At 38.0% G+C, this 26561-nt stretch overlaps 1 protein-coding gene across 6 annotated transcripts in view; it reads right to left on the reverse strand.

Moving 5' to 3' along the window:
• The window catches only part of LOC111347232 (uncharacterized), a 31900-nt gene that overhangs the window by 4520 nt on the left and 819 nt on the right, over positions 1–26561 (reverse strand). Inside the window, exons 2-48 of one of the 6 annotated variants that reach the window (XM_088762888.1) lie at positions 25927–26047; positions 25207–25336; positions 21228–21308; positions 20341–20459; positions 19925–19985; positions 19245–19298; positions 19037–19123; positions 18767–18811; positions 18482–18659; positions 18157–18254; positions 17691–17801; positions 17073–17129; positions 16879–16912; positions 16708–16787; positions 16528–16596; positions 16305–16406; positions 15800–15875; positions 15339–15445; positions 14727–14847; positions 14556–14581; positions 14116–14217; positions 13731–13884; positions 13025–13125; positions 12694–12810; positions 12436–12492; positions 12045–12078; positions 11562–11641; positions 11058–11126; positions 10453–10548; positions 9912–9987; positions 9367–9473; positions 9015–9135; positions 8877–8899; positions 8427–8589; positions 8152–8252; positions 7945–8058; positions 7373–7429; positions 7232–7265; positions 7012–7091; positions 6391–6459; positions 6067–6168; positions 5385–5561; positions 4798–4915; positions 1177–1205; positions 596–793; positions 316–403; positions 97–191 (exon numbers count right to left, since the gene is read on the reverse strand). In XM_088762888.1, coding sequence (XP_088619014.1) covers positions 97–191; positions 316–403; positions 596–793; positions 1177–1205; positions 4798–4915; positions 5385–5561; positions 6067–6168; positions 6391–6459; positions 7012–7091; positions 7232–7265; positions 7373–7429; positions 7945–8058; positions 8152–8252; positions 8427–8589; positions 8877–8899; positions 9015–9135; positions 9367–9473; positions 9912–9987; positions 10453–10548; positions 11058–11126; positions 11562–11641; positions 12045–12078; positions 12436–12492; positions 12694–12810; positions 13025–13125; positions 13731–13884; positions 14116–14217; positions 14556–14581; positions 14727–14847; positions 15339–15445; positions 15800–15875; positions 16305–16406; positions 16528–16596; positions 16708–16787; positions 16879–16912; positions 17073–17129; positions 17691–17801; positions 18157–18254; positions 18482–18659; positions 18767–18811; positions 19037–19123; positions 19245–19298; positions 19925–19985; positions 20341–20459; positions 21228–21308; positions 25207–25308 — 4170 coding nt within the window. In that variant the 5' untranslated portion in view covers positions 25309–25336; positions 25927–26047. The other 5 variants (XM_022954502.2, XM_088762889.1, XM_088762890.1 and 2 more) reach the window with 5 other exon arrangements.

The following is a 26561-nucleotide window of genomic DNA, read 5'->3' on the forward strand; positions in this document are numbered from 1 at the left end:
AGGAAACGTTCCTCTCTGATTTGTTTCTACATTCTCCTGTCTATCAATAAAGTGTATACATTCTGTGTAAGAAGTTACATGTTCATCAATGATTACCTTGTCGTACTCCTGCTGATATTTAGCAGCAATCTCTTGTCGTTGTTGATTGGTGCGCGCTCCAAGAACCGCCATGATGGCATCCTCGTCACTGCCTGTAGTGAGTGGAATAGTTGTCGGAAGTCATAATCTATTGACGATTTTTGTGCGCAGGCGATTAGCCTAAACGCATTGATCTGACAGGACCGTCTGAATCTATTTTTTATCAATTTTTCTCACCAAATCCTTTCATGGCCTTCTTCAAGGTTTCGGCGTCTTCTGCTGCGTTGAAATTATCCGCTGGCTTTAAAGTACCGTGGTGTTCAGTCTAAATTATGGAGAAAAAGTCAAAGCCGAAATCAGACGCTGGTTGGGCCCCATCTCCGTCATCATCTTCATCAACAAAGTTAATTGTAGGGAGGAAAGTTTTAAAACTAAAAAAGTTAAATATAACCTGCTGCGCTACAATTTTGTGATGGATCAATTTAAGTCTGCGATAGTTGCAAAATTTACATTTTACCTTCTCAATGTTCAGTTTTGATCTTTCTTTCTTTTTCTCTTGTTCCTGTTCACCAGACCCTTTGTCATTTTCTCTTGGCTTCTCAGAAGGTTCCATATTCTGACCCGATGCTATTACTTTCGGCTTGTTCTCAACTTCCGGTTTCTTGTCATGATTAGACTTGCTCTCTGGGGATTTCTCGCCGCTTGGCTTATTATTCTACGAAGAGGATTTAATCTGTTATTTCATGAGGATAAAAATTTCCTCTATATCGATTTGCCGTGAGGATAAGTTGATCGAATTCTTAAGCTTAAACTTGCATGGAAAAATATATAGGGCGCCTCTATACCTCTTTTAAATTTCTCTATACCTATTTTAACTAAACCTCTTTTAAATTTCAAAAGACCTTTGTCAAAATTAAATAGCAATTTAATTGCCATTCCTACTCTTCGTTGCATTCCGTCGGCGGAACACAGAGAGCTACCCTTAATAGTTATTCCGAAAGGAATATTAAATACAAGCACAACATATGGTTTTTGATAAAAGTTGATGTAATAGGATGAAGGAAAAGCTAAGTCACATGAAAGTTAATTTCGTCCTACCTTCTGTGGTTCTTTGTCAGGCCCTGTGTCTGCAGACAAATAATTCAAGAACCGTTAAGTTATCTTTAGGTGAAACAAAGCTGAGAAAGTTGTGTGATGAAGTTGCTTTTGTGTGGAGTAAGATAACTCAAGCAGTTATAAGCATGGAAGAGCTTTAAGTTAGTAGACAGAGCTGAATTGAGGGTCGAATAAAAGGTAACAATTCAAAGTACCAGAGCTGGCTGGCTGCTTGCATAGCACGCAGAAGCGTTATTTATCCCAAATGGCAGGTTACTATAGCTATCAAACATTTCCTCAACGGCATTTTATCAGGCTTGGTTGGCAGTATTACCCATTCAGCGCATTAGATCATATCCACATGTATTTTGCGCTATATAAGTAATAATAATAATAAATTATTATTCAAGCTACTTTCAGAGCCTGAAACACAACACAGTAAAGCCAGCCCACCTTTGATCGATATCACTTCAACCTTAAGCTCGGTTCAGACACTTTAACCAATATTACGATGAATTAGTGTAAGCAATACAATACAATACAATACAAAATTCTTTATTTAATGAAGGTAACGTAATTAACGGCTTTCACAGCCCACCCACCCCACCCCAGGGGAGGACATCCATAACACAGTAATCTCGTGCGTGGGAAATTAACGTCTCTTACCCCTAACCCTGCAGGAGACTGGACCTCCATTTATTCGTCCCTATCCGAGAAGACTAGAATATCTAACCATTTCTTGATGTTATATAGAAAGGCAGCATATTCTTCTCAATTACTTGAAGACCTTGAGTGTTGGTCCGGCCGGGGCTCGAACCCTCGACCTCCCGCACATCAGGCCAGTGCTCTATCCATTGAGCTAACTGGGAAGCTGAGGATTCTCAACCTTAGCTATAGGGAGCCAATTTAGGGAGCCCTAAAAGTGACGGCTCTAATCTTGTCTTATTGCTTTGCTTTTGTCACGCTCTTGTGAGAAACAGCACTTCGAGACATGCAAAACGTACACACTGCAGACAGCTTCGAGGAACACACGAGTGATCAAATCGATGTTATTTTCTTAGCTTTCTAAGTGAAATCACGATTGAAGGTGGATTTGTTGAGGAAAATCTCTGAGATACCTAGAAAACTACGTCCCAGCCTCTTTTTCAAATTCATCGTGAAACATTTCGTATAAAACTCAATTACTGAAAAAAAAAAAAAAAAAAAAAGAAAAGAAAAAGGAAAGAAAGAAAGAAACGTTTGAAAGGTATTTAATGAATATACTTAAGTGTAATCGATAAAAAACCAACACTAAAGTTTCTCATCGAGCTCTTTGCTTTCAGGAGCTCTGAGCCATGGATCTTGGTGGTGCGTACTTCCGCGTAATGGAGAGGGTTAATTTGGGACGTTGGAAACAATGTTTGCTGAGGATTGAGCAAATGAAGTCTTTTTTTTAACTACGCTTCGTGCTCCGGTTTAGGTTGGCGAGTGTTTTTTCATCTGTTGTGATCTGTGGGTACTTAGTTACATTTGCTATTTTACAGATGGCTGATAATTGAGTGCCAAGTTTCATTTGAGAGCGTACCCTCGCTCCTTTAAATGTTTGCCATCGTTAATAATTTGCTGTTCAATAGTGCAGCTCCTACGAACGAGATGCACAAAAGGAAAATAGAGACTGTGGTTGTCGTTAGATGGCCTTACGGCCATTCGACTGAATGCAAAACTGTACTTTTCGTGAAAAGCTTCGTGACTGAACGGCACGGCCGGCTTTTCGAACTTGGCTCAATTTATATATTTATTGCAAGGGAAAATGAGCGCTTGGGAAAGAAACACGGAACATTAATGAAGGGTAAGATAAGAAAAAACATAGAGCAAAGGAAATTTTTAGTTTATCTCAAGAAAAATAGATTGCCTTACTTAGTATTATTGGTGCAAAAAGATGGAACGGAATTGTATAACAGGAGAGAAACAGAGAAAAAAAAGAAAACATTATCTTGGACCACATACGCTATGAATAAAGGAGGCAAAACTAGCTAGCCCACATGCAATTCTGGTGACAATTGTATCCCAGTGCAGAAGTCTATACAATTTGCACATGTATTTAACTTTTTATTAACCCAGATCACGCTAGAGGCTGTCTGAGAATGGAGCTGAGACAATGCATATTTTACTAACAACGATCCATCGCCTCCCAGATACGTGAAGTTTTTGGATCTTCACCAGCATCTGTCATTATCGTGTCGTATGACACTTCAAAACCATATAAACCATATAAAAGAAGCATTTTAAACTGTACACAATTGCAACGACGCAACATGTCTTCTTAAACCTCTCCAAGTGTTCGCAGCCCCTGCCTTACATGGGCTCAATTTTGGTTCCGGGTCCACAAAAGCTCTAAGACGTATACCAGCATGTACTTCATATAAGGTCTGATTTAATTCAGGCCTCTTTTCGGGCTGCTTTGGAGCTCAATTTTACAGTTGATAAAAATTTTGCTATCCTTTGTTTAAAATTATTATGATCATTAAATAACCCTGAAAAAAACATTTGAAAAGAAATTTTGAAGCCATGATAAAATTTGTCCTTGATGAAACAAACCTATGGATCAGGGGGAAGGGGGCTGCAGGCCTCAAGTAAGGAATGGGGAATAGGGGTGAAATTAGAGGTATCTTCACTGGGAAATGCGGGCGCCCAACCCTTAGGGCATCAGCACTGGTGTTAAAAAGCGAGAGCCCACAATGTCCTCCTTGAGATCTTAATTTCAAGACATTGGAAAATTTTATCGAACTTTAAAGTACCATACACATAAACGAAATGGTCGTCGTGACGGTTGCTATGGTTTGATGGAGACCATTAAAGGGGTGAAGGCAATTTAAGAATTACTTTACAGACTCTACCACACATAACAAGTGCAACACAAGTGCTTTGTCACAAAGTGCATTTTTACAAGGTGCTTACACAAAGTACATTCAAAGTGAGCCCTATACTTTATATTGTGCAATAGAGGGAGAACTAAACTCATAATTATTAATCTAGTGCCGTGTAATTTACAATGTCTACACGAAGAAGCCTACATTCCACACAATGAGCTTTCTAATCAGTACGTGCATATTTACAAGGTGTTTCACAAACAGGATAAATACCTATACCATACATTATAAATTTTTTCAGTCATTATGTACAGATGATCACACATAGGAAATAATAATTGTGTCCTATATGTTACGATAAAGATTTGCAGGACCTTCACACACCTCACAAAGATCCTTCGTGTGGTAATGTTTCCGTAACTACAGTAATTAAAAGGTCATTTCCAAAACGTGGAATACATCGAGAAAAACGCGCATGCCCTGCGTTCCTGTAAAAAACTCCACGTTAAAGCTTTTTGTTTACCGCCTGACGAAACACTCCAAGAGCCAGAGCTCCAAGCCAAGCCCAAAAGCTTCATGCAGCTCTAATTATTAAATCCTTAATCTCTAAGAAATTCTGAAGTCTTTTTGGACTGAGTAGAATGCGTTTAGAAATTTATAAATAGGAAAAAAAGGAAAAGATGTAAAAACTTTTAAATAAACGTATACTTACATCAAAAGTTTGAGTTGTTTGTTTGAATTGATTTAGAACTGAAAATTTGGATTTATTTTATACCTTTTAAATTCGGTAAGAGAAGTTTCTTCAACTCATTGCTACATTTTGCGTCGATCTCTGCGGCAAGTTTCGGTTTGTAAGTTTGGTTGTAGGACTTCTCTACCTCAGCAATCACACCCTAGAAGAATAAAGAAAGAAAAAAGATTTAGCGGGCACTACGTCATGAATAGAAATTCAAACAAATGAACCAAATTAACAAACCTAAATACACCCTTAACACGCCCACATATAAAAAGACATTGTACTGTTTTCTCCCTTGAAACCCCTTAAAAAGTTGCAAAGGTAAATCAGTTTTGCCGAGAGAAAATAATGGGACCTGGCCCATTATATTCTTACAGGTGATTAGAGACGAACGCCCGCTAATTGTTTGAGAACAGCTGTCAACTTTCTTCTTTTTTCGATATTGCAATTTAATCCTGAATATCTCAAACTTTCCGTTTTTATTTTGACGCATCTTGCTGGACCAAAAAAGCTAAAAAGGGGTTTTCTTGTATAATAAAGTATCAGAAAAACGATTAAATAATCGAGTTAGGATGAGAAATGATACAATCCGCCGAAAGCTTATGCCCCCAACAGAATGTTATTACCTCTCCTAAAACGATCCGAGCAGCCGTTGCTGTAGATTTGCCATGAAGTGCAACTTGCAGCTTTTCCGCGAGGAACTGGTTCTTGTCTCTGATACACTTGACAAGTGTTTGCAGTCCATCCCGCAGGTCACCTGACATCTCGGAGTCAATGGTGTCCTCGATTTCACACTTGGCCCACTGCAAATAAATGTGACTCAAATATAGATTACTTGGTAAATTTTTATCGCTACTTGTTTGATTTATTAATGTAGACCCTATATCAACCATACGAAAAGGTGTTTTTAGAAGAAAACAACCTGCTGCAGCTGTATTCGCAAGCGAGCACAGTTATCAGGAAAAATGTCCGCTTTGTAATGGCACAACGAACTTGTCGACGACAATTATTGAGACAAATTAAACCTAGGTTGGTATAATTACCATTAAACCCTTCAATTAGTTGGATAACTGCGCCCTGATCGAGTCATCTGCATCAGTAAATTTCCTCCGGGATAAGTTTGACCTCAGCAAGTTGCCTTATCAAATAGCTGGCATGATATTTTTTCAATAACTTCTAAGTCAGCTTTTCCAGCTATCAAGCCAAGAAAAACTTGTCAAAGGACAATGAACAAACTTCATTTAGATGGAAGAACAGAAGAACAATTAAACAACAACGACTAGGACACACACTGAATTCAGTGATTACCTTTTTGTATTCTGGAAGCATTAGCTTCAACTGCGGAAAGCTACGTGTGGTAAATATTGTTATAAAAGTTTCCTCGTCTGTGCCCCATTTCTTTATACCAGCCTGTTGATAACAAATAAGATTTGAAAATTAATCAACGGTCAACGGCGCGGAGTGATATCACTGAGTTATAAGGATGCAAGCGGAAAGTCGTTCTCAGCAATAGAAGTGTGTAATTTGTTTGGGCCGATAGCCAAGCCGACCATCTCTAGATTCTTCACTTTCACAAAAATTTAGGATGGGGATTGTGCTTTCTCTAGCAATTTGATTACAAGTGAATCTCACCTCCAACAAAGATTCGGCGTCTTTATGTGCAAGGTCGTCACTCACATCAGTGCCTTCGTCTCGTTGACCCTAAAAGCAGAAATTACGAGATCAACAAACAAATCACATTTTTTCCTTATTGCAAACTTCGCTCTCCTTTGCATTTGGGTAGGGAAATTTATGAATAAAGAGTTTGAAAAAAGGAAAAAACATTGAAGCAAGGATAAAAAAGGACAGAGAAGTTCGTTTGTTCCTTCGCCTGTTTTTCGTTGGTTCGTTCACTCATTTGTTCGTCTGTCCGTTCGTCCGTTCGTCTGTTAATCCATCCATTTGTTCGTTTATTCGTTCGCTCGCTTTTTCCCTAATCGCACGATCGTTCGTTCCTTCGTTCGTTTCGTTCGTCTCGGTGTTCGTTCGTTTGTTCGTTCGTTCGTTCGTTTAATTTGTTTGTATGTTCGTTCGTTTGTTCGTTCGTTTGTTCTTCGTTTGTTCGTTCGTTTGTTCGTTCGCTTGTTCGTTTTTTCGGTCATCCTTTCATATATTCGTTAGTTTGCTCGTTAAGCAATTCGTTCTTTGAGTTAACTCATTAATTCCTTTGTTTGTTTATTAGGTAAAATTAGTCCATTTTTCCAGCACACAAACCTTGCTGAGTTCAACGAGAAGAGTTTCGAAGTCGCCACTCGTATCATCCTTAATAACTTGTTCCAATTCCTTCCTGTATTCTGATAACAACGTATAAGCAAACTGTTAGTTACGAAGAGTAAATAGATGACGGTTCCTACATTCAACTGTTACGAGGATAGCTGAAGGTACCAACAAAACTAAAACATCAACAATAAGAAGGAATTCGAACGTGTCTTACTTTTCTTATAAGCTTGTCTTATTGCGGCGATTTCCTGGTTAATTGAAAAAAGAGAAACCTTTAGAAATTTTTCAGGTAAAGTGTATTTCTACGGAGCACTAAGTTTGCGTTAGCCATTTTAAAAAATTTACAAATACCTACCGCATTTGTTCGCATTGAGAATACTTCAATTAATACGATCTCCTTGGTAAACAAACCCTAAAACAGATACAAACAGATTTCAAATGAACAAACCGCAAGAATACAAAACAACAAGTAGTGTGTGAGAAAGGGTAGTTATGACTCTCTAAGCATTGACTAATAGTATTTCGCAGTGTCTGAGTTTCCAGAATATTTTCCCGCGCTTAGTTTCTGAGTGGTAAATACTTCCACGCAAAATCTAAATCCAAAAATCCGTTGGTATGAAACACTGGACATTCAATTATTACTTCAAGAAGAAATGTAAAAAAATGGCAGAAAAGAAGGTCGAGATAATTCAGGCTTCAGGAACGTGCGAACCTGTTTCTCCCAACTACTGGTTGGGCGCTACTACCACATGGACTGAGAACTCAAATGTTGGGGCGTGGCAAATTTCTAAGAGGTTTTTTTTTTTTGGATCGTTCCTTAAAGAATCTGATCGAGACGAATTGAAATGACTTGCATTTTAAGCTTCGGATGATATTTAAGAAAAGAATAAACCCGAGCTGATATGCGTTGGTAAGATAATGACCCACCTTCATAGCCAAGTGCAAAGTTCTTGCATCGTGCTGAGCTTTGTTTAAGGACAGGGCGGCTAAAGCTTCCAGAAGGTCTTCACCTAATTTCTCATCCAAGGCTTCAAATAATTCCTAATAAAAATTACAAAAACATATCGAAATCATTTAAAACGCTGGAAGAAGTTTTGAGGCAAAACTCTAGACTCTGTCAGCATAAAAATTCACCTTTCCATATCTTGCGTTGTAGTCCTCGACAAGCTTCTTGGCTTGTTCCTTATCCTTGAGATTCCTGCATACAATCTCTTTTATTTTCTTTTTGTCGTTAGCTTCGCAGGTTAAAAAAAACCAAGAACATACATTTAGTTAACGGCATCAGATAAACACAAAATGAATTATCTTGAAAGGAAAAGGTATATGGTAAGGAAAGCTAGGAACTGTATAGTACAAGAGCCCGCACCCCTCCCCTAGATGGTGTTCCTGTGATTCAGGTTGATACCCACCGTCAATCGCTGCGCGTAGCTCGGCGTATTCTTGTTTGTCATCTTGCTGAGTTCTCTTCTGCTGCGAGGGCTTTCTGTTGACAGTAGGTTTCTTTCCTCCAGCACCTTCTTGTTTGTTGGCGGCCGTTTGCTTTTTCTTTTTCGAGTCATTGCTAGCTCTTTCCTTTATTGATAAAAAATGTGAGTATTCAATGTTATAAGCCCATAGACAGCTATAAGATCATTGATAGAACAGGTTGGGTTCGCTCGGGCGGTCGTCAGCTTGTATTCCTATCGAATGTCAACTCATTCAGTAGCTAATATCATTGACTGCTTACTCGGTCTTTTGTTCGCTTGAACATTCATGTATTCGTGCATTTGTTCGTTAATTCAACTTAGTCACGTTTCATGGAAGCAAATAGCGCAGGAGAATTTAACGGTCACAAGTTAGGCAGATGCAACAATACTGACCTTTCCTTTCTGTTCTTGGCCTGCTATCATAAAAGGAAAAGAAATAAAAAAAAAAGGTAAGGAAATCATGATAATCTTCGCATTTTAATCTTGAACGCAACGAAATAGAATGAGCCATTAAACGCAATAAATATTTACCTTTCTTGAGTTTGGGAAGAATCAGCTTTTTCATGTTTTCACTGAACTTCGCTTCAGCGTCTTTAGTGAGGTCATTTCCAGAAACCTTTTTGTACCTTCCCAAGATGTCTGCTAGTTCAGCCTGAAAACAAACAAACGCGCAACCAACTTTAAAAGGCCTTTACAGGGATGATACCAAGAGCAGTTTCATGGCAGCCGCAAAAATTTGCTAAAAACTTTGCCTCCCACCACCTCGGATTCTACCCTATTTTTTAAGGTTATTTACAGTTTGTCTTTTTAGTGACGGGGTTCTGATCACATCTTTACTTAAAATAAAGTTACTCATTTTATTTCAGTCATGCAAAAGCCCTACCGTTGTCCTTGTGAGAATAATTCGACCTGGCGTGTCCGTTTCACCCTCTTGTAATGACTTCTGAATTTTGTTAGCGTAAAACGTTGAAGGATCACGAGTGTATTTAACTGTGAAGAAAACAAGAGAATCTCGTGAGGTTTCCGGCACAACTAGTAACACATTTCGCAGCACATACCTGTAATAAGCACCCCGCCCCCTTCCGAATATGAGCCCTGCCCACAGTTTCTTGAATAAGAGAACAAGAAAAATCTTGAACCTGTGATTGTAAGGGTTGATACTTTCAAAAAAATCAAAGCGGTACAAATATACTCCAGTTACAAATCTGGACTAAATAAACGGAAACATCTTTCTCCGAAATGCTTGACGCAAGAATACATTATCATATCATAACGTAACATAACGTAACATACTGTAACATAACGTAATATAACGTAACATAACGTAACATAACGCCTCCTTCAAGCTCCCACTTAAAAGTCAGTTGATCCGACAGAAAAACCGCTTACGAGTTGTTTACAGCCAAGGCAAATCAGTGAACATTTTACCTAAGGCTAAGAATCCTTTCTCCAAGTCTTGGCTCATTTCCTCCTCGATGCATTCATCCATTTCTTGGTTTGTTAGCTGTAAGGTACATAGGACCAACATCATTCACCCATGAATAGCAAAGCTTATTTCAGGAACTTACATCAGTACGTTCAAAGTGGCTATTTCTCAGTTTGTACTGACATCTTAAATTGTTTTTCAATTGCAATCCGTGTTAATGTCTTCTATTCTAAACCGTTTTCGCTTCGTTTTGAAGTATTGAAGCAATTTTCAATGTGTTGAAAGCAGTCTAGGTTTGTGTTGGTTTATCTTACGTCGCCCTGTGATTGGTCTAGACAATTCGCGTCTGTCTCTCAACCAATCAAATGCAAAATTAAAACCAACGTAGCCTTGGTTACCCATAACTTCCCGCGCTTTAGGCGTCTATTGTCGTTTCTTTTTATTACAAGTTCCCATAGTCTCCTTGCATGTATCTGGTTGATTTGTTTTGGTTTGAGGACACAAAATCGAACTGTACTGTTAACATAATTCTAGAAGCCTTACCTTTTTATATTCCTGGAACACTACTTTGAGGTGAGGAAAACTTCTTTGCGTGAAAACCTGCACAAATTTGTCCTCATCCGTACCAAGGAAGCTAGCCTTGAGAAACATAAAAAAGGAAGAAAAACGATAATGATCATTCCAAATCAAGATGTTGAAGGCACAGGATCTTGTCGACTCTCCAAAGGACGAACTAGTTTGCACTTGCTTTAGACGCACGAGTTTTCATTTCGCAAGAAACCTAACAAAGTGTAATGATTCGCTCGAGCTCGTCGGAAATCTTATGGAGAATTATGAATATTGTCTTTTTGTCTTAGTACTCACACTTTTGTCTCAGTACAAACGTGCATATTTTATTTAGTACACGCAGGTGTGCGTAGTGACGCGCAGTTTGCGTGTTTCGCTCGTGCAGTGCGTGGTACACGCGAGCGGTACTGCGTTTGAGCGTCATATGACGATATTCCTAACGAAAAAGGAAAAAACTTGCTGTTCGATGTATGTTTCTTCATTACTCCCTCATTTGGTTTGGGGAGATGACAAACAGAGGCTTCTTGCCTGGATTTACTGTAAACGTTAAGATAACATATTGCTTCTGAAAACATGAATACCTGCATAATTGCCTCTGCGTCCTTTTGAGCTAAACTTTTATCAATTTTACTGGTTTCATCTCGTTTACCCTAGATGGGAAAGGAAGACAGTACAAAAAAAAGAGTTAAAAGAAGACCGGAGAGCCTTAATATAACTTTTTGATCTACCCTATCTACATTTAAGCCCTCAGCATTTTTCAAAAGTATATCCATTTCAGTAGAGGGGAAAGTCTCGGTTGTGTTGTTGGAATGATTTAGCCTTGGAGACCCTGGGTAAGAGTTGAAAAGAAATTATATAAGGTCCTCCTCAGTTTCCTGTCAATATCTTGACCAACAATTTGCAAGTACTCTAACTTGTCCTAAAGAGTGTTTAACACTATACCGACTCGCCCCTAAAACTACTTTTGACCTTGGTCAGTGCTAGGAACAGCAATTCAGCTGTGCACAAACCATCGGGTGTACACATCGACTCTAACAATTTCCTCCAGAAAAATTCATTAAGCAATAGGATGTGTTTACACTCACCTTGCTGAGCTCAACCAAAAGATTTTCAAAGTTACCACTGGTGTCCCCTTTAATGTCTTTCTCTAAGGACCTGCCATAGACTGGGGAAAATAAACAAACATAAGAACAATTGCTAAGAGCCACTTACCAGTAAAAAATTTTCCACGCTGGCCGGCGACAAGCTTACGCGCCTGTTGCGACTGCTACAGTTTGAACCGTCCACTTCTTCCCTCCCTTCAAGGCAGGGTAACCTCTTTGTTTTTAATCATCTATTCATACAATTACATTGGTAGTGTACTCATTGAGTCATTCATTTTTTATCCACAGGCTTTATCTATTCATCTATCTTTGCAGTTGTTATATGCTTTCCACCTTTGTCACCAGTTTGTAACAACTGAATTTCGGTTTAAGATCACTATAACCTGACATGATTTATGTTTTGTTCTGATCTTTGACTTTGATCCGAGAACTCGCTTTATTACTTCGCCTCAGCTTTGTACTTACACGCTGTGTACTTCTCTTTGATTTTGGCCAATTCCTGATTGGAAGAAAAAAAATTATTTAAGTTTGTGTTCCTATAGAATGTATTAATAAGGAAAGAGCAAACTAGTAACCCCTTTTACCTCTAAGAATGACCAGTATCTAATTTCTCCTTACAATATCACCCCTGAATCCCACATTAAGGTCAGGAGAATAAAAGAAATGATCACCAACTAAAAAGACTTTAGGTGTTTCAACAAATTCTCCTTGTCAGCACCTAAGGAAATGTATAGAGAACAGTATGGAGAATATGCATACTGATGCATGTTAGGGCGCAGGGAGAAGAAGGCTACTACCTCCTTTGACCCAAGGTTCAAAAGCTAAGGTCAGGCAACGACTGCGCATGCGAACTTACCGCGTTGCTTCTTGAACAAAGAATCTCTGTTAACACATCTTCATCAGTGCCCAGGCCCTACCGAGACGGAGATAAAAGCAGGTAAAGCGATTCAATAAACCGTTCGAGGAAATGACTTGGAACAATTTGTGACCCTAACTGAACTAGCGATAATTAGGTCCTTCAGCAAATAAACTACACTTCGTAAATTTATTAACTGATGTCAATATTCAAGGAGTCACCATTAAATCGAAATTTGAAGGAAGTTTCTCTTCATACCTTCATGGCATAGTACATGATTTTCGCGTCGTAAGAATCACTCTCCATAAATAAAGAATCTGCGGCGTCTTGTAACTGTTCTTCCTCCAAAACTGGTTTAACAGCCTCCAATAAATCCTGCAATCACCACAAGGGTATTTACACGTCATTTACAGATCGAAGTGTAAAAAATCATAGAAAAACGACACATTCTACTGAACTAGAAAGATTTAGCGATAAAGTAAAAATCCTGCAAAGTACAGAAAGGTAAAACTAAGTGCACTGATAACAAATAAAAGTTTGCCAATCAACAGAGGTTACTGAATCCTATAAACATCACTGATGATTTTACCTGATCATGTTTTTCTTTGTATTTATCCTTCAGTTGTTGTAATTTGGATTTTTCATCACTGTGTTTCGCTATGACGTCCACAGCCTTGTCTTTATCACCAGCTGTTGGTAGAAGAAAAAGATATCATTTTAGACTCATTAATACTTTATGTATCTTACATCTATTATATATCTATTTACCCGTCAGTCGATCAAACTATGGGGAAAAAAATAATCGCTTAGATTTCGTTTTTTAACTCAGACAACCACACCAACTCATATTCACACGCCAGAAATCATCAAGTAACATCAAAATAACCTTTACAATAACAAAAAAGGAAATATGAAGAATGAATGTAGAGAAAGTCTCGGTTAGATTACAAATGACAAGAAGTTTACTTGTGAGGTCAAGGTTAAGAGGAACAATTCAAAAACACCAGAATTTAATAATAATAACAATAATAATAAACGTTTATTGAGGCTCCCCCTTAGGGGCTTTTCAGCCACAATGTAGACTAACTAAGAGCTTAAAAATTCCCACTGGCAGGAGGCAGACCAGTGGGCTATTTACACAGCGCAGCCGAGGAGTTGAACTAGGGGCAACCGAGAACAAATCCAGTGAGTGGCAGGGTGAAGGACTTGAACCCAGGACACCGGATTACAAGTCCAGCACCCTAACCACTCGGCCACGCCGCCTCCTGTAATTTGAACTTTAAAAGAGGACGTACCATCAATAGCTTTCTTTAACTCATCCAGATCCCTTTCCAAAGTAGCTTCCTTGTTCTCCTCGTTATTTTTCTCTGTATTTTTGTCGGTTTTCTTGTCGTTCTGACTCGCTACTCCTTTAGGTTTGTCTTTAACAGCGTCCTGTTTTGCTCCAGGCTATATATTGCAATGAGAATGTAAGATCTCTTTATTGTGATAGTATTGTCGAAATCTTTGAGGAGGGAATATCTAAGGAGGGGGCAGGAATGGGGATTCGTGCGACTCCTTTCTTGTTTTTTCTACATTTCAACACAATTGGGTCCCCCCCCCCTCCCCATTAACGGTTACTCCCCTATCGTTGACTGGCTTAGTGAGAAAGTAAAATTTATTGAAGAAAACAACACTTACGCGCATATTTTTATCAGTTTTCTTATTGTCCTGCGCTGCCGTGGGTTTAGCTTTAGGTTTTTCTTTTACTGCTTCCTTCTTTGGCTTTTCTTGTTTCACCGGCTGTGAAATGTATCATTTAAGCAGATTATGACTTTGAAGAGTTGTACCATGAGCGTCTAATCTGCATGAGAGTTTATCACTGCCTTTTCCCATTTGAAATTGTGTTAACTGATATATTTTCTTTCTTCGACCTGTCTGAAATCATTTTATCCTGTTAAAAACATTACTCCTCGGTCTTCCAAAATTACTAACCACGACCCTCTTAGAGATAAATTGAAGAGTTTATAAATCTTTGTGAGGTTTATTCCTCCCGGCTCAGCCTCATGTCGTGATGTCTTTTGAAATCAGCCTTTTGACTAAAAAACTTTAAGGTTTTTCTGATTTAACATATAACATACCTTCTGTTGTTTCTTGTTCTCTGCGCCTGAAATCAAATAACAAAAACGTTCAACATATTTTTTTTTCATTCCATGAGTTTCGAGTCCTAAATCATGAAGAAACAGTATTTTCTTTGTCCGAAGCTTCTTTCAATTGTTAAAACTCTCTTTATATCATTACCATCACATTACCTTTTCCTAGTTTTCCAAGCAGAAGCGTTCTCAAATCTCCACTGCATTTCTTGCCAATCTCATCCGCCAGTTCAGCTTTGTGAGCTTTCTTATAAGCTGCTGCAAGCTCGTCCAACTGCGCCTACAATAACAGAAACCAGCCAGGTCAGCGTACCTTTAAACTTATATCAAGCCAAAAGCTTGGCTTGAGACGAGCAACTGAACAGTAAAGGAGATTAACCTTTCGGTCAAAGCCATGATTTCTCATAGCTTCACTTTCTCTTTAGCACTTCAAAACATTCAGCGTTTTTAAAAATATATATTTTCATCTCTTCACATTTATGAAGATTTAGGTATTAACAAATACAGTGAAATGTAAATCAAACCAGAATCATGCATCCCTCGTCAGTAACAACGGTATCAACAAAAATAACAAAATTCTTCTCGAGAGCATTTCTTTTGTGAAATGCGTTTTTTAAATTTTTTCAAATTTTTAGATTTTTGTTTGTTATCAACTGACGAGGTCGTAGACGAAACTAGTTTTGAAGTTCAGTTCGCAGTGGTGTGTTGAAAGTAGAAGTTAGTTGGAGTTTTTCACTGACATGGTTAATATAGCATTTCTTTTATACTCACCTTATTTTTTCCGAGAAGAATTCTGGCCACAGTTTTGGTGTCGCCCTCCTGCAAGGCGTCATGAAGTTTGTCCGAGTGAAATCCGGTGGGATCGCGGATACATTTTACTGTTGAAAAAAATCGACGGAACAAAGTAATTATTCAAAAGCAAGCTAAGTGAAAAGAGCATCATACCAAACTCCCTGACTCCTGACACTACTGCAAAGAAGTTTCGAAAGCGTTTTCCGACTGAGTAATTGTGAAACTTTAGACCAAAGCGAACAAAAGAACCAATCAGAGAAAAGAATACTGTTATAGAGAACCAATAAGAAAAGAAGTAAAATACTTGTAAATGTCGTCAAGTAAGAGAAAGAGCGAGGTAAGGTAAAAAGCAAATAGCAGTGTGGTGCAATTTTGCTTGAAAAAACAAGTTTGGAAATGCGGGATAAATCTCAAGTCCCTCCCTTTTTGAAATTACTTACCAAGCGATAGAAACGCCTTTTGTAGATCCCCATCCATCTCATTGTCAATTGACTCTGCGATATCTTTACTTGTTAACTGAAAAATACATAGGCTAGCAGTTTAACGAGCTGCATCAATGTGAGGTGCGGGGTCTGGAGATGAGTGATCAAGTCTTTCTCAAAGCAGAGTATAAGAGAACGATTTTTTCTGGGTAATGACTTCCCACAAGCACCATCGCTCCAAGAGAGGAAATTTAGACCTTAATATATTTCCCATTCGTTTAGGTTCTTTCGACAATGCTCAATTGTTATACGATTGTTTCTGTGTTCCCGAAAAATAATATCTGCCGAACAGCATTTCTATTTTCCCTCGAGAAATGACAGATGCAAAGCATCAGTGGTAATTGCAGAATACCTCACTTGGCATTTTATATGGAAATCTCTTAAGTTCACACAAAAGAAAAAAATGAAGTATTAACCTTTGAAAAGATAGACAATGTTTCATTATCATGTTACACTGACTCACTTTTTTGTACTCTGGAAAAGTTGCACCAAGTTGTGGACGACTTCTCAGCGTGAAAATGCGAATAAACTTCCCTTCATCCGTTCCCCAGCTGGCCGTTCCCGCCTTGAATATAATACAACAAATAAATAAAGAAGCAAACGAGTAAGCAATCGAAAAGTCAAGTAAACGAGTGAGCGAGAACAAGTAAAAAAAATGTGAGCAAAATGAGTGCGATATATTTTACCTCGTAAATTTCCTTTGCATCCTTCTTGGCCATTTCCTTGTCAACTTCATTGGATTCATCTCTTTGGCCCTAATATCAATGTCAATTGTCACATTTAAAGCATGATATTAAAATATAACCTTGGGTAGCTTTAAATTTTACTTTTTCTTTGAGTCATTTTGTAACAATTAGAACTGTTACCTTACTAAGTTCAACCAGTAAAGTTTCCAAGTCACCACTAGTGTCACCTTTCAAGTCTTCCTCTAACGAATGTTCATATTCTGCAACGGAAAGGAAGCATTTCGCTCAGTTCCAATATTTCAGCTTACCCTTTTTTTACCTCTTTTATCTTTAATGGCACAAAATACCCACTTCTGCTGTAAGCTGCTCGAATATCGTTCAAGTGCTGCAGAAAAAGAATAAGTAGCACATCGATTAGTTAAAAAAAAGTTGGAGCTATTTTCAAACTCAACCGTAATTTCTCCAGGACAGCACAAACTTCAACTATGGGATAACGGTTCTGTCTACTAACTTTAATGAAAAAGGAAATCGACAGAAAAACCTACCGCATTTGTCCTGGTGCATAAAATTTCTATCAATATGTCCTCATCGGTGCCCAGGCCCTGGAAAGTGTAAATGTTTGATTCTAGCATTGAAATATAGTTACGATATTGAACTGTGAGAGAAGTGGTGGGCCAAGCATTGTCGCGCTGGACGTCCGATCGAGAAGTCAAGACATCTATTCCTCGTCATTTAGTTTCTCTGAACCCAGGAATAAAAGCGCGCCTTGACAGACGGACGGAGAAAATCGGCGACTGATTGATTCAGCCTCACCGCCAAGAGAGGCATGCTATTGAAACCCGCGATAAGTTCTGATAACGATGTCGTAGATGAAAACTTCTGTTCGCTATATTGTGACAACAACGTAATGGAAGTCCCGGAAACAGACAAACATGAGTCGAGCCGAGACGTTCTGTCGTAACGTAACGATCGCGCGTTGCGTGCGCACGGAAATTTCATACTACCACACTCAGTATTACACTCAGAATTCTATACGCAGTAGCCAATCAGAAGTTGTACAAATCTCGAAAGTTATGTCACCGGTAAACGAAGATATTGCATCGAAAGTCTATCGTACGGGCACGTCAAAAAGATATATCCTCAAATTGATTTGTATAACCTACCTTCATGGCTTCGTAAAGTTTTTTAGCATCCTCATCCGCACCCGAACCAAGACAGTCTAAAGTTTCTTGTAACTCCTCGTCTAGTTTTGGTTTGACTTCCTCCATTAAATCCTATTCAATTTTCGCATGATGAAAAGGCGAAAAGAGGAATTAATTGAGTCATAGATACATTTTACAGGTGTTAAGACTCACACGGGAAGAGTTTGTCAATGAAGAGCTGATTTCTTTTATGAAATACTGTGGCTAAGGGTTTTACCAGTGCAATATACAACAGGTTTTTGACCAATCGCGGCGCGCGTAGTCTTCCATTTACTTTATCAAAAAATGTGAAAGAGATAACTTTTATAAGCAGAAGTTTGGACAACAACTGAAAGAAATTGTGATTCTTAAAAACATGAAGATTTTCGTCATCATCTTTATCGAAGGGAATTGACCAAAATCGTAGAGATACCTTCCTTGTTCTTACCTTATCGTAAAGCTCTTTGTACTTCTGTTTTAGTTTATCCATTTTCTTCTTTTCTGATACTCTCCCCAAGATTTGAAGAATCTTCTCTTTGTCATTCTCTACAAACATTAAGAAAATAAATAGACAAAAACCTTTATACCAGCAAACACTTGAGTTGCTAATGAGCCGTATCTTATTTTGGTCTACTTTGCCTGAGCAGACAAACATTGTCTATCTTGTTCTGAATATCCATTGTATAAACGGCATAAATTTGATTGGTGTTATTTAACAAACTGAAATTAAAACATGGCTTCAAAACTTTACTAAGTTTAAAAAGCTTTTCCACCTTCAATTGCTTTGTTGATGTCTTCTGCGTCCATGATTACGACATGTTCTGGATAATCCTCTTTCTTTTTGCCGCCGCCATCTTTGGTTTTCTTTTTGTTCTGGATGGGCGGAAGTTTTACTTGTTCATCCTTTTTCTTCTTTACAGTTTTCTCCCCTTTCTCGCCATCTGGGCTATCCTAAAGCGAGATTTAAGAAACCAAATATAAGCGTCTTCCAGTGAGGAACGACAACAAAACGCAACGAAACTTCTCTGTAAATTGTATAACGAGTCGGCTTAACTTACAACAGGAGGCAGTCTTTCCTTTTCCTCTTCGTCACTTTCACTTTCCTGAGGAAAACAAGTTGTCACAAAGACTGCTAGTTTTACGAAAATAGCCGTACAATAGAATGGGGGGGAGTAAAAGGGTTTCCAGCAGGTAGGGGGGGGTAGAAATTAAATGCCTTGATGGTTTTTAGAGGCAAACACACCTGCGACAAACCCCCTTCGCACCATACCCTTTAAGAAACCCGGCGACTGCTAAAACAGCTTTCTTTTTAAAAACTTCAACTCTACCTCGTCTTCATCCTCAATCTCTTCGTATTCTTTTGTTCCTCCATCCAACAACGTCAAGTAATACTGATGCTTTTTAAAATCCTTTTCCTGCCAATAAAACATTAACATTCTGATCTCATCTAATATGCAAACAAATGCTTGAGAACCAGAGAAAGAAAATTTTCAATTTGACTGTCACTAAATCATGTTTCATAAAAGAGAATCCTACCCATTTTTCTACATCATAATATGGTTGAATATTCTTCAATCTCTCGTGTTGTTTCTGAAAATTCAAAGAATAACACCACAACCATGCTGAGAACTCAGACAAATCCTGCTATTCATAACCTTAATTTGATACAACATTTTCCCACATCACATACTTGTCTGGCTCCATTGAGCTTTTCAAATCCTAATACAACTATACAAGGTCTTTTCACCCATTGATTATCCCATAAAATAACAATGGTCAAAGCTATGCTCCAAGAAAAATTGAAGGGAGCCCAGTGCTCTGAAACTGTGAAATCCAGGGTGCCCAGCATATGCTTTATTATGAAAAAAGTAAGTTTCCTGAGTCGCCCAAGAGCAAAAGTAAGGCGCCAGGGGCACCAGGCACTGCTAGATCACAGCCCTGATGGCACAATTAAAGTTGTCATTGCATCATAGGCACACAGAGCATGCAAAGTCATCAGTATGCAGCAGTTAGGAATCAATTAGTCTACCTGAGTATGTTAGAGACAAGAAAAATTATCTATTCCCTGTTACCACAAACATGTTGATCCTACAATACAATACAATAACTTTATTTAAAGAGGGAAGCGCAATAACCTATTACAGTTTTCTAACCTACGGCCCTCAAAAATAAGTAAACAAATAGACAAATAAGTATAAGTATCCTAAACAACCAACCTCATTTTCCAGTTTTATTCTTCTTTGCCTTCGCTCCCTGAAGCTTCTTAACCTGTCATGGCTGATTAAAAGTAACAAAAAGAAATATATTTTTAACACTGCTCAAAAGTAACAACTGCTGATCATCAATACTAATAATTCCTCAATCATTACTTTGGGTATTTAAATACTTGAAATTCTTTGGACAAGTGAAGAGGTGATGATCCTAGTTCAAAACAGTTATTACTAGTAAGAACTCATAACTATGAACCCGTGTTTTTTGTCCGTAAATTCAGGCATACAGTTGTTTGATTTTGTCACTAAATTCAGGCATAGAGTTGTCTGATTTTTAATCAATACAAAAAGTATGCTAAAATGCACTTCTTGGATTTTTTGCATGAATTTCCAACAAAGGTTATGAGTGTGGAATAACGTACGTTGGTTGCCAGTCCTTATTCCAGTTATCAACCCTAGCTGGTGATTGCTTGATTTTCATCAGTTGGTTGAGAATGACTTCATTTTGCCGATCTATGGTGGCTTGCCTCTCCTGCTGCATCTGAAAGCAATTCAATGAAAAAATTGAAACTTTTATTTCATCTCACTTCCATTTCCAAGGGTAGGTCAGCCATCTGGCTTAAATTTCAATCGATGAGGTACTGATGTCTTGAGCTTTGCCATAACTAGCAACAATAATTATATCATTTTGATATCAGGTTAATTAACTTGAGCAGGCTGAAGGGAAGTTGCTGCTTGTCTTTGAGCAGGAACATTCCCAAATTCTGCTTGGGCAAAATTTTACTCTATCCCTTGATATGAATCTCATCAGAATTTACAATTCTTTGGGAGACCCCTAAAAGTCTCACCTTGAACAATGAAGATGGGTGAACAGAAAAAAAAAGGAAAGGAGATCATACATCAACCTTCAACACCACCAACCCCCCCCCCAAAAAAAACAAACAAACAAACAAACAAACAAAACAACTAGGGTTGCAAGACTTTAAAATATCTAATTCAAGTCCAGCAGTCCAACAATCATAATTCCTTAATTCACGTATTCCGGTGGTTTTCATTCTTCCAAACAGGTCCTCAGTAGTGCACGAAACATAGTAGGACGGTCAACTAATCTTTTGATATGGTCACAGTTTGGAAACCCCAACCAAAACTTCTGTGAAGCGCCTGCCTAATTTACCTACAGAGCAGAATTTGGAAGGATTCAAAATAAAAAAAATATATATCTATTCTTGAACAAAGCCACGGCATAAACTTTGCCCTCACACAGCACGCATTTTTTCCCTTATTCCCGCTGTTTCATCAAATAACCTACCTGTAGTTTTTTTACAGACAGTTGAAGATGTTGATACTCTCTTGGTGGCGAAATTTCAAGATACGGCTTCACGTTTTGCAACTAAAAAAGAAAACTGAAATTTAGTTTTAACCATTAGATAATTAGATTTACATGTAATTACTGAAAGCATGATAGCAAACTAAATCCAGAAAAATAAATGTTTCGTGGAAATTTAAACAAAATCTTTTAATAGCGCGAGAGTTTGTTTTTGACTTAGTCTCGGGTCTTTCGAGAGTTGAAACATTTAGAAAGCAATTTAGTAAACCACGTAACAGTTAATGAAAGCAAATGGCTATTGTTCAAACAGCAATAAACCTTTAAAATGTAAATGAAAGTAACACCGGTAATGTGCAATTACTATGTAAATGACGGAACGATAGAAATTAAGGAAGGACCGATTATTCTAGAATATGTTTGTCCCGCTTAACATTTAAACGGATACCACTGTAAACTAACAAGTTAAGAGGGAAAATGTTCTTTGGGAAGATTAAACAATCGATTTAACGGATCAGGTGAGAGCGGATGACAAGCATATGGACTGCAATTATACAATCGCCAGCATAGAGACAGACTATGAATAAGAATTAAAGTTGTATCATGCGAAAATTGTGGTCGAATTTCTGTCGATATCAAAATTATCAGCCCCTTACCCGCTGATAATAATCTTCCGTTTGTCGCCTTCTGAAGCGTCGATCGACAGGATTGCTGCGAAATCCTGTACTCATTGCTCTGTTTGTCCAATCGATGTTTATACTTCGCCGTTAATCAAACACTCTCCGTAAATCTAAGAGTGAATGTTGACCGAATGTTTGGTTTTGTAACCCGCCTGTCTTACTTCGTCACCTTCAAAGTGTTCATGAGCCTTTTTCGTTCGACAGCGACACTTTCGCACGAAAGGAAAAGAAAATTACACAGGCATATAATCTTGTGGTCAGTCCTCATTGTTGTTTTAGCGACGGTGTGAGAATTACCTCTGTTATTCAAATGAAGCTTGACTCTCTGGCTTGTAACGAACAAACAGACCCCTTGCTTCATAGCAACTCAGTTAGCACTGGGAACCACCCTTGGACTGCCTATAAGTCACGCAAACTCCAAAAACATCTCACGCACCTCCCATTGGCTTCATTGACTTCCTGAATTTCGAGTTACATTCGGACTTTGAAGTGTACACCTTTACATATACGTATGTCAGTTTTGAAAAATAAATTCATGCTTTTATCCAGCCTTTGTTAGGATAGCGTGACCTGGTACAGAAACACAACATCACATAAAGACTGACCAATATAAATCTTCGTTCACGCTGATTGCCACGCAATTTGTACCGTAAGTTTTATTTTGTTTCAGAAACAAATCATCCTTGATCCTATCATTTTCATAGCAGCTAATTTTGAACTGATGGAAGGTACGTTTGATTCGTTCATTACAATTATTACCTTTGTTAACGTAAATATGCTCTTATGTTAATTTAAACTTGATGTTTAATGTCAGCTTAAGAGTTTGATTTTAAGGCCAACTCTGTACAAATATTTTTATTTACTTATTAAGTTATTTTTAATTTTTATTACAGCAAAAGCAGTGTTTTATCGAAGAGAATTTCGCTAAAATGTGTTGTCCTCAAACTAAGTAATAAGAACATTTTAATGGCAGTTATGGTGAATAAATATTTCAGAAGCCTATTGGAGTTTGCCAGCATTAAATACATGAATGATACACAAAGGTACGATACTGATTTCGCGTCTTCAATTTTGAGGGTGGATTCTTGTTAAAACGAAAGTGAAAAGGTATCAAATAACGCATCAGACATCAGAATTTCAAATTGATTATTGAAAACGGGAAAAATTCACATCTTTAATAGATTAACACTAATATTTAATCTATTATCATCTAATACTACTCTATTATCATTTAATCTACTATCATCTTATAATATTTAATCTATTATCAATTGATAATCTCAGGAGATAATTGATATTTTCTTTGCTTTTACTTAGGAGCTTAGAGCATAAACAAATAAATCTCTTGAGTCCATACCTTCTTTGAGTTCTCTAATTGCCTTTTAAGAGGTCTTAAAAGCAGACTGATTTATTTACAATCTCCCAGTCGAGTTTTCTCGAAGCAATCGGGAAGAAGCCGCCCTTGTCTTCCGCTTGCATTCTGAACGATCGAAGGAAAACTAAGAGAAACTATGGTAGTCTTACCTACTTTCTGAAATATTTCATTTTAACAATTAAACCAGAACGAAGCAAAGAATCGACTGAACAATAAATCACGCGAACACCAGTGATTCCGCATGAATGAGTGCTTAGCACCTTGACAAGGATTTTTGACAACATTTCGTTCATACCTTTGAGTAATAGTCCTCCTCCCTTTCTTCGTTAATTCTCCTCTCCACCGTTTTATTGCAAGCAGGCAACTTCTTCCCAGGTAAACAACTATGCATGGTTTTGCTGAGAAGCGCACCCTGATCACTTTGTCCTTAAAATTAAAATGGCCTCCTTTGCAACTTCAGAAATGGATCTAGCGCTGATACCGCGCTCATATGTGTCAAACTTTCTTCTCTGTATAAAGATTCTCGGACGAAAAGGATAGACTGACTTGTATTTGATGTCAAATAGTGTACAGATTGATCTGTTTATGTCTCTTTGTTAATTGGGTTATCGCGTGAACACTACAACTTTTAGATGCTGTTTTGTTATGACGACGCAAGAGTAGCTAAGAGTTACAGTGTCAATTTGCATGTTAAGAAGCGAAAGCAGGAAGCTTTTTCTTTCAGAGTATTCATGTGGAAAAAAATGAGGGATGAAATTAATACAACGCCAATGTCTGCGTTTTGAACAATCCTTTCCTCTTCAGACTGCGGTTATTAGTTAAGCCGATTTTTCCGTTTATTCATCAGTCAGCGAAGTCTACCAAAGTATCCCGATAATAATCAACTTTAGTTCTTGCTTGATCGGTTAGCACAGGACTGCCATCGAAATAAACCGAAAATCCACCTACGCAGGAAAAAAAAGAGCTCCAACGAAAAAATTCGAATCCTTTCTCTTTCATTTGTTAAGACGATTTTTGGTGATTTCTCAGCCATAGGACAATTGTTTTCTAGCCAAGACCACTTTTATATTGCAATGTTTCTCATAGACAGAGTAGGAATCTTTTATGCTGATGGAAAAAAATTTCCCTTCAAACACAATCGCGCCTTTCATGTGCCAGTCAAGCCCACTTTTTCTTGCATTAAATGAGTGTAAAATCTAAAATATTTATAACTTTTTCAAAATATGAGACCAAAGCAATATTACAAAAGCCAAGAAATTTTTTAAAATCCTTCTCAATCAATGAATACACACGACTCTTTGAACATTATTGATCCTAGCAGTTTGCATGACACTTTTCTTATATACAAAACTAGTATGTTACCTAACGAGCCAACGAGTTTTCGGAAGGCATGTTCGTAGAACACCCGTACGCAAATCGGAAGTGCCGATCGTGGCTCGGATTCTCGCGAGGGTTTACGGTTTTTCCTTCGTCCCACGCTTAGGACAAATGTCCAGAATCTTTTATTCAAATAAAAAAGGTTCAACTATGTTTATATTTGACCTCTAATCGTTTGAAATTGTAATTTTCAAATATTTTGATATCTAAAGTGTTATAATCGATGCTATGGCAGCCAGCCAATCTCGCCAAGTTATCATCTCACGGACGGTGACCAAATATCAAATGTGTGAAGAGTAATCCACAAAAATAGCTTTGAGGGAAATGAACTAAAAGGAATCGTTGACACAGGAGACATGTAAACGAATACTTAGATTAACTGAGCATTTAGCAACGAAAGGCATCACCTTTCTCAATTACCAACTAGATCATTTAATGCGATTATAGGAATGGTCGAGGAAAATTTTGACTCATTACTTACTGTGGTACTGTGTGGTGAAAACTGCTAGTGTGAGAACAAGACAAAAGTTACCTTTTTCCTGTGTTTCTTATAGTTTTCATAATTCCACATCTTGTTCAGTAACTTGCTGGACGGGGGAAATCCGCCATTTTTGTAGGATTGTAGTGACGTCATTGCTGGTGTTCGGTTGAAGAGAATTTATCTAAAAAAGAATCGACCCAACATGTACATGAAAATTTGTTAAAAAGGTAAATTTACATTCCTCACATGTTAAGTTTAAGAAAGAAAGGATAAGATCACATTCTCTCCTAAAGGAGAACAAAGTGGAAATGAGCGGAGCTGATTTTGCAAAAGTTTTAAAACCCTAGAACGATGGCAGATTATGTCTTCTGACGACATCCGCTCAGAATGTCGAAACTTCTGTCACACCACGCGATAAGAGACGATTTCATGAAGAGTTGGAACACCTCTCTGGTTTAAGCCGACTAGTGCACTACTGAAGGAGAAAAGATGGGGGCTGGAGACTGTTGCAACATCTGTGTGGACCTCCAGATATGGTCCCATAAAAGTTTCTTCTTTTTTGAGGGAAAAACGAGCCCCAGGGTCCGCCGCTTTTGCATATTCAGCTGTAAAATAAGGAGGAAATAGCTCAGAAAAGACGTTTTAAATCATTCCCCCAGTAATAAGTGCACTGAGGTTTTAAATTATTGGATAGCAGCTATCGCTTAATGGTAGAGTTGTCATCGATCTTATCCCGACAAAAGATTATAGAACACGCTGAAGAAAACTTACCGTTATATAATATACAGTTGGTTGCGATTATTCACTCCCTGTCTCTCGTGCGTTCACCTCTTAAAATAGTACTTCGTAACAATTCCACATGGTGCCTCACAATCCGTGAGAAGGGTGAATGCTAAAAATTATTCACCAGAAAAATAATGGGAATGAAGCACATGCTAAAGTAACACTAGCACACGTACGTAATTTCGCATTTTGAAGAGAAATGTGACAGTTTAGTCACTATCACTAAAACAGAAAACGTGTATGACGTTTTGAGATATTTCGAAATACACAGACAGGTAAAAACCAACTAAAGTCAGCGAGACGTCAATTACTTTTTATCAGTGTTACCTGACAATATGAAAAGACCAAAATTTGAAAATCCTGGAAAATTTATCATCAGGGAACTTTAAGGAAAATGCTGAAATAAAATGACAAATAAATCTTGCCATCTGAGTGAACAATATGCTGCCCCTGAGTGGGAACTGTTCGATTGCTAAACAACTAAAGGCCGCTCCAAGTTCCTTTTGATGCAAAAGCGCGAGCAGACACTTGGAGTGAATTTATTAAGATTGAACCTCTCTGAAAGGGGATGCATTTGGAACCATTGCAATGGTTCTAGGGGCTTGCAGTGATGCCTGCAACGC

Source organism: Stylophora pistillata, chromosome 6, assembly GCF_964205215.1.
Source record: "Stylophora pistillata chromosome 6, jaStyPist1.2, whole genome shotgun sequence".
NCBI lineage: Eukaryota > Metazoa > Cnidaria > Anthozoa > Scleractinia > Pocilloporidae > Stylophora > Stylophora pistillata.